General features: G+C 35.1%; 1 protein-coding gene across 11 annotated transcripts in view; it reads right to left on the bottom strand.

Moving 5' to 3' along the window:
* LOC136033020 (uncharacterized) overlaps positions 1 to 12,936 on the bottom strand; it is a 408,980-nt gene that overhangs the window by 266,452 nt on the left and 129,592 nt on the right. For all 11 annotated transcript variants that reach the window (XM_065713569.1, XM_065713568.1, XM_065713566.1 and 8 more), the window contains 2 exons: positions 7,275 to 7,513; positions 684 to 812 (listed from right to left, as the gene is read on the bottom strand). In XM_065713569.1, the coding sequence (XP_065569641.1) occupies positions 684 to 812; positions 7,275 to 7,513 (368 nt within the window). The remainder of the gene's footprint in view (positions 1 to 683; positions 813 to 7,274; positions 7,514 to 12,936) is intronic.

The raw sequence follows: 12,936 nt of genomic DNA on the forward strand, positions 1-12,936 counted from the left end.
CCCTTTTTCGAAAAGCAGTTGAATTTTCTAAGGCTCGTAGCTTTTGATGGGCAACATTAAATTTGATATATTTAGGATCAGAATAAAAAGCAAATTTCTTTTGATGTAATAACTATTATCAAGATTCTTTTTTTAGAGTTTCGTTTACTACTGGCTTGAGTCATTCCACACTTGCAGTTCGTAACCATGAACTATCTATCATTGCTTTCAAAGTGTACTTGTAAAAAACTGCTGCACGACACTGGTCTGTTTCATGAAATAGTGGGGTAAAAGTATAGTTTTTGGTGCTATAGCATATAAGATAGATGCATGGAGACGCGTTGCAAAAGAACCTCTTAAGCCTAAAGGATCGTTGAATCATAGAAAACAAAGACGCTTCTTAGTTTGTAAGCAATTTTATCCCATTTCTAATTTATCTATGGATTTTCTATTCAAAATATGGACCGTTAAGACCTTCAAATTCTGATGATAGGAGGATACCAATTAATATCAACACCTAATATGTCATTTTTGATCGATAAAGCATGATATACCAAGTAACATTACCTGAGGAGTGAACTTGAATTAGTCGGTTTAATTGACTTCCGAATCACTCGGAATTCATTAATTCTCCTAATAAAAAAAAATAAAAAAATCTGACAGAGACTTCAACAGTTATAATCATACTAGTCCATGGTACTTACGAGCAAGATCCACCATTTTGACAAGGATTTCTCTCTTCCACAGATGCGTTGTCATCTTTTGAGTTGCATTGATATCCTTTTTGGCAGTTAGAGCCCCAATAATTGGGAAAACAGGAACATGAATAATTTCTGTAAAATTAAGAAAATTGTTAATGTTATAGTATTTTGAATAGATTAAGGCTGCACGACAGCTAACAAACTAAGCTCTGCTTTAGTCTAAACTTTAGTTGAAGGCAAGAATAACATAAACCTAACTGGCGTTTAGAATTAAGTTTGGTTTCAACACTTTTGATGTACGATTTGACAATACTTTTGGGTAAATAGCAATCATAACCAGTACCTCTTCCATTCTAAAATATGTATTCAATCTGTAATAAAAGTAGTTTGAGGTGGCATAGTTGGACTAAAATAGTCATATAAGAGACACAGAGGCAAAGGTAAAAAGCTTCGGAATGCATATTAACCCCCAGAGATATTTTTTGTCCTAAGAAGTGTCCTAAATGTTTAGAAACGCTTGCTATTACACTAATTGAAGCTTTTCCTTGATTCTAAACATGTTCAAAATTCTCTAAGATTATTAACACATATGCTACTAATTCTGCTACTACTACTACTACTATCACTGACAGCTCATTGCAAAAACCAAGCCACTGGAGTCCAACAAAGCTGCTTAAGCTGCTCCTCAACCTATATTTATCCAAGTTTCGTTCAGCTCTTCTTATAAAGTTTCAATTTCCGTTAAAAATTTTCTTCTGGCCCTCTCCCCTTTCCCCCTTTGTAGATGATCAGCCATTTTTATATCCCAGATGGACACATCGTATGACATATAAAATGTTTTGCTGTGTTTGCTTATGTGTTTGAGTTAGTCACAGGCAACATATTCTAGAAAATTTTTAGTATGTACAACACCTAGTTGGTGGGGCGCTTCGCGCCCCCCCAGCCCCCCCGCGCGCGTAAGTCGTTACGCGCCATATTAGTTACGCGCCATTGTAGTTGTGTCCCTGTGTCCCACCTGTGGATAGAGATAGATATATGTTTTTAACTACGTAAAACATGCGAATATAAAACATTCTGCGCTGTCCCATTGTCTGTGCATGTAAATAGATTGTCAGGTTTACTGACTCTTGAACATGCAGCATACAATTGTCCATGGAAAAACAATCCGTATTCAGATCTATGCCTCATTATTCTAATGATGTGTCCCTGTGTCCCGGTCGTCATTTATATTCCCTGTGTCCCGGTCGTCATTTGTGTCCCGGTGTCCCAGTTTGTAATTTCTCTTTGAGTGTCCCGGTCGTCATTTATATTCCCTGTGTCCCGGTGTCCCGGTCGTCATTTGTGTCCCGGTGTCCCGGTCTGTAATTTCTATTGGAACAATCCCTGTGTCCCGGTCGTCATTTATATATCCCACCTGTGCCCCCGGCGTCCCCGTTGTAGTTGTGTCCCTGTGTCCCGGTCGTCATTTATATTCCCTGTGTCCCGGTCGTGATTTGTGTCCGGGTGTCCCAGTCTGTAATTACTCTTTGAAGTTCCCGGTCGTCATTTATATTCCCTGTGTCCCGGTCGTCATTTGTGGTCCGGTATGTAATTTCATCAGTTGACAAACATGACGTCAGTCGAAAAAAACTTCATGTCGCATACAGCTCAATCCCTATAATGACGTAAGTCGACAAACATGACGTCAGTCGACACACAAATATGACGTCACTCGACACACACACACAGACAACTTATTTTTATATATATAGATTTAGCATACTTGCTTTCGCCAAAACTATTTATTTGCCAAAAATGACAAATTACTTTTTTTTATTTTAAAAGCTAAATTATTTAGCAAGAATGCTGATATTATTTTTGCACATTCGTCCTTTTTTTTTGTCAACTTTTGCTTGTATTGGGAGCAGTTGAAATGTTAATACCGATTCGTAACTAATCGGAATCGACTATGCTTTAATAGTCTTTCGTTTGAGAAACCAAAAACCACTAAATCTAATATTCTGTAATAATACACTCTATTTCCGTCCTTTTCCAAGAATGGACTCAATTTTCCTTTTACTTTGCATCAGTATTTTCAGAAAAGATCGAAAGTTTCCTGACCTCTCAATTCCTAGAAGAAATCAAATTATTATTAAAGTTGGAACTTGATATTTTTGTTTTGGACTGATCAGTCACTGTCCGAAGCAGTTCGTATGTTGTTTTTAGTCCAAGAAAAATGCCATGACTCTTCTTTCTGTTTTGCTATCTTATCGAATGCAGGGATGTTCCAAATGTTGTGGAAAGTTAGAAAGTTTTTAGGTCAATTACAGAATCTAATTAATGTCTGTAAAGACTAATTTAAGGAAGGAATGAAAGAAAATTGTAGCAATTTATCGAGAAAGCTGGAAATGGATTACTTGAGCTACTTTTTTTGTCCCCAATCCTGGTGGAAAACATTCCGTCAGTTTAAGTTTCTCACTTCTCTCCTAAAGAGAAGATACAGCTGGTATAAGTTACGCATATTAGAGTAAATATATTAGCTTTGATAACAGCCATATATGCACCATATACGGCTACCATTATGAAACTGTCACCGTTGTTTTTCCCCTGGCCACTCCGTATAGAAAGAATAAAACATTAAAGTAGAACCTAAAAATTGAAACTTCCGATTGGAAATTGAAAGTTCTAGTTTTCTTTTCAGGGCTCAAACTGATGGGACGATAATCACCACTCCCCTTCCTAAGCCTTATTTTGCTCAGGGGCTTCCCCGCATTTTTTAAAGGCAGCTAATGGAATTTTTAAATAGTAATTTCACTCAGGATTATTAAAACGTACCTCCGGAGGAACATGAAATGCACATCCCAAAGTTCATGGGCCCATTTTATGCTGCTAAATTTTAGTAAAAAAGTAAACAATGGCCCAAGTAATTGGACCAGCTTGAAATTTAAACAGAATGTATGTACAATCAAGCAAACATCACTTAAACATGTTTTACAGATGAACACTTTGGTTGAGGCGCTAACAACCTTAAAAGTTTCAAAAGCAAGGGATTCTAGAAGGTAGCGAAGAAGAAGACCAAATTTTTGAATAGCTTTGCCAAGCTTTAAGCCACGAATAATTCTTTTGACTTTAAACATTTAGTTTCATGTTCATCAGGAAAAAATAGCGTATAAATGACATATCTAATCACATTTGCTGGTATTTATTAAATCAACATTTTTAGCGTAAACCTCAAATTTAACCTCAAAAAACTCAAATTTGCGAAAGATCTAGAGCGGCAAACCTTTTGAATTCGGAATCAGCACATATTTTTTGCTCGGGTAGTGAAGGAATCATTTTTATAGCAATTTGTTCTAGGTTGCCACCTTTTTTTCACAACTTCCTGGAGCCTCTCCCCCAAAATCACTAAAGCTTCAAGCCCCAAAAAATTCTTTGACTTTAAACATTTAGTTTCATGTTCATCAGCAAAAAATAGAGCCTAGAAATGACATATCCAATCACATTTTCTGGTATCTACTCAATCAAAATTTTTTCTTCAATCTCGAATTCAACCTCAAAACACTCAAATTTTTGAAAGAGCTAGAATGCTAAACTTTTCGGATTCTAATCATACACACTTCTGGGTAGGGTAGTGAAATAATCATGTGCACAGCAATTTGTTTGAGGTTGACCCCTTTTTTACAGTTTCCCTAGACTATTAGCTCCTTCTTAGGGATCTTGTCATTTTGGATTCGTGCGGATTATAGTATTGTCTATTAAAACCCTCAGAACGAGAATTTTGGTACTCTTCTAGGGTTCAAGTAAATATTTCTGGAGGCGTCAATTTTACTATCCACTTTTTTTTAAGGACATGAATTTTTCATACTCCATTATTTTTCATATTCCACTTTTTTGATTTAATAAAAATTTACCATCTTAATCGAATTTTACGAAATTTGTTTACGCCTTTTAAGCTTCGGCCAAGCAATAGACTAAAACAAGCTCAGCTGGAACCAAACTAATTCATTGTTTCAGTTTTCCATTCAGTTTTCCAGAGTTTCTAATTCAGTTTTCCAGAGTTTTGTCATTTGGGCTTACCAGAATGGGTTATCAAATCTCAACTGACACTGATGAGGTGAAAAACTGCTTTCATATACAATTAGCTTTTATGCACATAATCTAGCCCTGTAGAGAGAGGGTCCCTGGATTCTAGTTACCAAAATTTCTACCAAAAAGTACTTTCGTCTTTCTACCGAAGCTCCTGAAAATTAAAAGTAAGCATTCCAATTATGTCTATTTTGGATCCAGACTCAAGTTGATCTTTGCAGGGGAAGGGAATGAACCCCTAAACTCTTGTCATCAGGTAATCCGGTTCCCCAAACTCTTTTCATCAGATATTCTAGAATAAAAGGGGTATTGAATCTCAATCAACTTTGGTTACAAGTGAGAATGAGTGTCATAGCTGTTCTTGTTAGAGCTTAATACTTATTCTATCTCCATGGGTAGATGGGCCCTTAATTTTGTCGTCGCTTGTAGCAGAAAATGTTGTCGAAGCTCAACAAAACTTAATAAGAAGTAAAAGCAAGCATCTTAAATGTCTCTTAAAGAATATGTACCCCACAAACATACCAAGGGGGTTCTTTGAAGGACCCCAGAAGGCGTTTTTTGATGATTGTGCTGTAATTATGACAACCATTTTAACCTTGATTTTTCTATACCTCCTGCATGAGATTTTCATAGTTATGCATAAAAAACATTCATTAAAAAAACGTACAAAAGTAATAACGCGCTTGGGGTCCCGGCAGGACCCTGCTTGATAAATATAACGTTTTATCAATTCCTGTTGCAGTTAGGCAAGGAACTTAACAAACTCAATATTCTGCTTAAGACAGCCAATTCAAATGTTCACCATGTTCCAGCTATTAAAGCAATTTAAGCTACGGGAGTATATATATATATATATATATATATATATATATATATATATATATATATATATATATATATATATATTTTTTTGCGGGCGTAACATTATATTTCAAAGCGTACTATTGAGGCAGATGATGAACAATCGTGTTATGAAACAATCTTGCAGAACAAATAATTGAGAAATAACGTAAAAACTCAGGAATCCTAAAAAGACCGCATCTTGGTAAACAACGTTGACGGATAGGCTTGGTATGTAATGTGTTAACGTGCTCGGGGCACGGTTTAATTTTTGTCTGGACGAGACCTTCTAGGCCAGGTTTTTGGATGAAAACCAAACTTGGTGGTTAGTAAAAGACGGTCTCATATTTTTTGAAATCTAAATGGATCCTAAGCTAGTGATGACTGACTGACGTTGGGAGGAGGCGTGGTTTTTTTTTACGTATACCTCGGAGCAAGTTATCAGATTGTATCAAGGGCTGGTGGAAGGTGAGCACTAATATCCCAGCTGTTGAGATTTGCAATTTATTTGTGGGAATTCACCAAAACGGTTAGTCTAATTTTAAACTGAATCAAACTTATACAGAAGTAACGGCTAGTGTCATCGGCATGTATTTGCGTCTTTGATGTGAATTTGGTATCTTTGGGGAGAGAATGAGGAGTACCTACATTATTGACATCAGGAAATGTACCAGGTTGGGACGATGACTAAACTCATAGTAATGCTTGTCTAATCCTGATATTCACCTATCGAAGCTTCTTTTGCGAGAAAACAAGAGTTTAGTTTCTCAAACGTCCATGTCCAATGTCTAATTCTTAGCTGGCTGACCGAATTTAGCTCTACCAAATCGAAAATTACGGTTTTAGTTCCATGCTGTCTTGCTCAGTCTGACATGTACGAAAGAAATTTCATAATCTGAACCCATCAGATCTAAGTTAAACATGGCACGGATCAGCTACTGTGGCTCTGGTTGTCTCTTTTAGCAATTATGTTTGAATTTGGTAACTTAAAGGGCACCCTCTTGAAGGAAGTACCTGCATGAGCTCTTTGCCCACATTTATTATTTTGGTTGACACCTGTATTCATATCTATAAATAAACCAAATTACGAATCGCCTAGAGCATCACGAAACAATTCAGGACTGTCTTATAGGAAAATGAAACAAAATTGTTTGGACGCAGAGATTTCCAAGATGGTTTTCAGTGTATCCAAATTTTTATAATTTTCAGCTTGTTAATTTAAGAGTGTTTCATTCTACTGCATACGACACATGTGAAAAAAAAAAGATTTATCAAGAAGACTTAGTCGCTGTGACAGCTCTGCCAACTTTAGTAATGGGCACAGTTTCTACAACACTTCACGTAGCCTTGGCATCAAAGTCTAGCTACTCCTATTTATAAGCGCAGAAGAGCTTTAATCTGACATAAATTCTGTATTTTTGCTGTATTATCAGCCTATATATAGGTTCATTATGCAGTATGATTCACAGACAGTTTTGATTGTAGTTTCATTAAAACACTGTTAACAGTATTATATTATTTATCTCGTAATTTAAATAAGGGATAGTTAACATGGAAACAGAAAAAAAGATAACACAGAAACCATTCCAGGACTGCAAATGTATCGACGTAGAAATTGGAAGATCTGCTAAAAAAACAGGACGTTTAACACTTCTGTGTTGTGAGATTACAGTATCTAATAAACCTTACTTGAAGTCAGAGCTGGCATAGCAATGTCCATTGTATGAACAGCTGGCAGGACTAGCACATTCTCCTGGAGCATCCCCTCTTATCCGCCATGGACTTTTGCTGCCTGCTGTCGAAGCTGGGACAATCTCATAGGTTATATTAAAACCATAAATGTCAAGTAAATTGTCTAAAACACGAATATTGGCATTCTTCAGAGTTTTCAAATCGACCTCTATCGCAGGGTATGGACTTTTTGAAGACTAAAAAAAAAAGGAAGAATAAGAATCGAAGGTTAAGCTATATTAGTATGCTTAATGGCCTAACTGCTTATGAATCATGTTAATTTCCATTTGTTATAGGTAGAAACAACTTTTCACCGAAAATGAGGGTAATATAACTGTAAAATAAATAATATCAACGAAAAAAAACAGAGAAGGACCATTACCTTAGATTGAACAAAAATAAATGAATTGGTTCACTGAGACCCTTTTTCGTGCATTTTGTAAAGCTTTTAAATTCCGCAAGTATGGCTTTTTTCGGTTTACATACGCATGAAGTAAAATTAGAATGGCAAATGTCAATCTGAAAAATCCCAAACCTCACTGGCATCTCAAATCTCAGCATGGTGACCAGTATAACAGTAGACAATGTCAAATCCATGTATAAAGTCACTTCGAATTATTTTAAAATACCTTCCCACATAGAAATCAAAAACTCCACTCTATGAACAACATTCTTGAGAACCTCTGAGTGTTAGCATCATCATCATGACCATTCCTATCACCAAGTATTACACCACCTCTCGTAATACCAGCAATAACTGCTTTAAAGAATGCCCTAGACGGTCAATCATTTTGATCAAAAGTTTTCGTCAATCGATCGACGTGGGATTGAGTCAACTTTCTATCGACCCTTCAATCAGCCCTTCAATCTCGACCAAAGCTAATGAAACACACTACTTTTAATCAAAATGACTGAGCTATTTAAACTTTCTATTAATCGCCGTTAGCACTTGACTCAAGCGTCAAACGGATTCCTAGAGGGTCAATCATGTTTGAGTCAATCGATTAACGGAAGCTTTTGACGAAAATGATTGACCGTCTAGGACCTAACACACAACACTTATTCTGACTTCCATGAAAATATCACCACGAACATCACCATTACTAGCTAAAGAAGATGCTCTGCGAACGATACCTGAGTCAATAGCTCATAGCTCTTTGTTGAACTAAGAAAGCAATCTTTTGATTTTGATTGATTTTGTGGCATATTAGCAATGTAATCCTAATGGCATAACTTGTTTATGGTGCGTTTGCCCCCTTGAAAGGTGTGCAAGACAGGGAGAGACATCCTCAACATTTCAAATGTAAACCTCAAAAATCTGGCATAGACATAGACAAAAATAAGACATAGATAAAATAACAAAAAAATTATATAAAAAATGAAGCACACCAAAGTCTATGGCTAGAAGCTATGTGACAACGAGCATTATAACGGATGACAAATGAAATCACGCAGTGAAATCTGCGGCTAGAAGACAAATCAAAATTACAATGGAATGAAAGAACGCATTATTTTGATGACGCCCAAAAATAAATAGGTAAAAATATTTCTGAGGTTCCCAATCGTGAGAATACAAGTCCTATAAAAGTTATAATTCTCTAAAAGATAATCAGGAAAGATAAATCGAATTCAAGCCAAAATTTCTTGAATTCAATTTAATTACTTAATTCAAGGATCTGGTTTGCCGCACTGTGACTTGAAACTAAAGTTGGGACGATATATAGACTACTGCGCAATTTAAATATTTCAGAGGGTAGGCCTATGTACAAGGGAACATCCCTGGTCGCTACTGAATTGGCTTCAATGACGTCAAGCGAAATTATACAAGATGATGAATGAATCCGAACAACTAAAGCAAAATTCATGGCAAAATGCCCGTGGCAATGATGAACAAAATGAAATTCCTCGAAATCTTTGGTTAGAAGGCATGCAAGGTGACAATAGGAATCACATCGAATCGCAAACAAAAATGACGTGCAACGATATCTGTGGATAGAGCAAATGGGAAGGAGAACAAGATGAACAATTAATCCGAATATCTATAGAAATAGACATTGAAAAAATGTTGGAGGTAATGATGACCGAAAATTAAGTACAGCAAAATCTATGGTTAGAAGACATGCGACAAGGGCCATCGCAACAAATTGCAAATGAAAATGATACACAATGAGTCTGCGGTTAGAAGATAAGTGATAGCGAGAATCAAATCACATATGGAAATGGCACGCAACAAAATCTGCGGTTAGAAGAGAAGCAAAGTCGAGAATTGCGACGAATCCCCAATGACTTCAAACTAAAGAATAATGCGACTATTGTGCTATTACATATTTTATTTATTTTAGAGGATTTATGAAACGAAATATGCCTGGTCTCTATTGAATTATTATCTATGCCGTCATAAAGACTGTACAAGAGGACGAATAGATCTAAACATCTAAAGCAAAACGCATGGAAAAAATGTTTGATGCAGTAGGACAAAAATGTAGCACAATGGAATCTGCGGTTAGGAGACTTGCGAACCAATAGCGAGAATCATAATGAATCGTGAACGAACATGACGTACAACGAAGTATGCGGTTAGAAGAGATGCAAGAGAAGGTAAAGGGTCAAAAGAGAGAGGTCTAATTCAAACGGAAATTAGAAGTTCAACTGCCCTATTTAAGTAACCAAAAGTGATTGAGTTGGAGTAAATACGACTTTAAAAAAGGGATATCTTTTGATATCTTCTACGCAGTGCCAATTACATGACGTTATGATATCATGTGCAAATTTCATTAAAAATAGTAGTTCAATCTTTATAGGATTTTGAAGTTATGTGAGGAAAAATTTAAATCAACACTTTTATTGAACAGTTACCTATATTTTTCAAGACAAAGGAGCTAACAGTTGGTATGATACTGTCTTCCAACTAAGAGAATAGAAACGAACACATGATCAAAAAAAGGAAATTTGAAAGCTCGGGTGCACATACCATCTTTTGGTTTCCTGGAGTGCTCATGCCATTTCCAGACTATCCACAAGTGAATCTCTAGAGATTTAGGCCTGGCAAACCATATTTCAAGACTTTTTAATTGATTAAAAATTGTCGAAATTCTAAATAACAATGGTAAAAGTTTTTTTTAAATGCCCGTTATGTATGGACTAGGTTTATTAGTTTGGCACTTTCTTAGCTAAGTAGAAACGTTTGATAATTGTGAGAAAGAAGAAATTGTCTCTAGAACAACAGGTAAGCAGAGTCCATGTGGAACGGTGCCACAAGATCAAAGGCAGAAACTTAGAAAGAAAAATATGACAGTCAATCTAAACAAGTAGGCTAGCAGACAAAAAAACTAGTACTAACGGAAAAACCAGGATGCTGTCAAATTGAGATTAAAAGACAGACGCAAACAGGATGCGAAGGCAGCAACAACTATTAATAAACGTAAAGTTTCAAAAAGATCTAGCAATTCCAAAGAGTATCAGAGTGAACCCGATCCGTAGCTGTAAATAGTCACTCCTTACTATTAGCTAGGAAAAATCCGAAGACTTTTTCCTGCGTACGATATATGCGTCATGGTTGCACTCTTATTTCTCAAAGTATTGCTGTTGACAAGTTTATTTTTGCTTTTTATAAGAGTCACTAAAGACCAGACCTGTGTATGTCGAGCACTAATAATTTGTTATAATTTGTATTGGGCCCATAAGCTTTATAACAAATTTTTGTGAATCTGTTTACATCATTGCTTCATTTGAGATATTTGAACAAACGATAAATAAACAAGGGGTTAAAAATGAATAAACCATCAGATTGGATGTAATTGATACATACTCTGCGCGTTATACCAAGCGCAGCATAATTAGCAGTTTTTTATTGGAAAATAAAAAAATATATAGCTGTTTTTTCTATGAAAATGGTATGATACCATTTTCCGATGCAAAATAAACGATCTAGATACATCATGACTTTAATAAAATTTGGGTTAATCCACCATTTCCCTTAATATTTTTCATAAATCGTCTTCTGACTTAAAATAGAGACCCTTGAAAGCTGAAAAACCTTGAGAATAAGTAGGGGATTCCAAAATAAACATTGTTTGTTGACAAATCAGTTGAATCCAAGCTTTTAGATAGAGAGAGGCATTCCTGTTTGATAGCTGTGAAGTGAGTTTTGGGTTCTTAATCGCTTATTAAACGCTACGCATTGCGGCCGAATAATTACAATAGCAATTTGTATACCAGAGGACCAAGTATAAATATATTCATTTATTATTCGTTTAACAAAATTGCTCTTAAATGGATAATTGTTCCTTTTCGGTTGTGAAAAAGACTTTGAAAAAATTCATTTAGAGCCTTCATTTTGGGAAAAAAAAAACATTTTTCATATAGATGACGTAACAAATACTTAAGCGTCCAATACACTAACAGCTTTACTTTGTACAGCAAATAAAACAGAATGGAATTAAATTTGTTGTGCGAAAAAGAATAAAAATTTAATTGCTTGGCAGTAAATGCTATGCATGGCGGCTGAAAAATTACAACAATAATTTTTAGACCAGGGGACCAAACATACATATAAACAATTATTGTTTGTTTAATAAAACTTTTGGTAATGAGATAATTATTCACTTTCCGGTCTGAAAAAAGATCTAGACAAGTCACAACTAGGTTTATGTTTCATTTTTTTAACAATGTCAAGAATATACACTATACTATCCAATTATTTTACATATTAATTATTTTATTAGGTGTCTATTTTCATCACTATTATTAAAAAATGGATATCAATTGAAACTTTTTATGATGCTATAACTTAAATATTAAATAAAAAAGATATCTTATTTGTCCTCAAAAAAACTTTTTAACCGTATAATCAGTGACGGGTTTAGGAGAAAAAACAAAGCAATTTTTCGTGAATGAGAAACCGCAAAACTGAAATTCATACCAATTTAATGGTTCAGTTCAATAATTTTTATTGCCTCTTGAACAATTTCTTAGACAAATTGTTCTGTCTGCGGAATTTAAATTGCCATTGATTCACCATTTTTACAGCAGAAAAACTAAAATTATTTCAAGTCCGCTTGCATCGCCTCAGTAACAAACGGAAACCTTTCAAAAAACAGACGTCGAAAGAATTCAGTGAATTCATAATTAGACTTTATGAAAACATAAAAACAAATACCGGCTAGGTTTTAAAGTCCAAACCGGTAAGGGGTAAAGTCAGACGTTTTTTTTGGTCCAAGTCTCTTTAAGACAGTGTGAATTAGAGAAAAATTAACCTAAGCATGCAACCTTTAAGCATTTAAGCTTATACTTAAATAGCAGTAGGTAATGCCATAGCGATGCCCATAATAAAGGTCCATAATGCTTCAACACACTATGTTTTGGTTATTTTAAGAAAAAGCCAATAATATGTAGTAAAAAAAAGGAATTACCTGACTACAGAATAAGAAAGATTTAGTGAATTATCCAAAACCTTAAAACAACCTTCGTAATATCTTTTTATATTTAAAAAATTATTTTAAGCTAGAGATTACCACTAAATTATTTTTGAAAATTGCCCAAAAAACATTTTCTGTTTTTACAGTGAAGGCTTTAATGAAATCTCTTTTTACAGTCTGAAAGCTACTATCATGGCTGTGGG

Source organism: Artemia franciscana, chromosome 11 (assembly GCF_032884065.1).
Source record: "Artemia franciscana chromosome 11, ASM3288406v1, whole genome shotgun sequence".
Lineage (NCBI taxonomy): Eukaryota > Metazoa > Arthropoda > Branchiopoda > Anostraca > Artemiidae > Artemia > Artemia franciscana.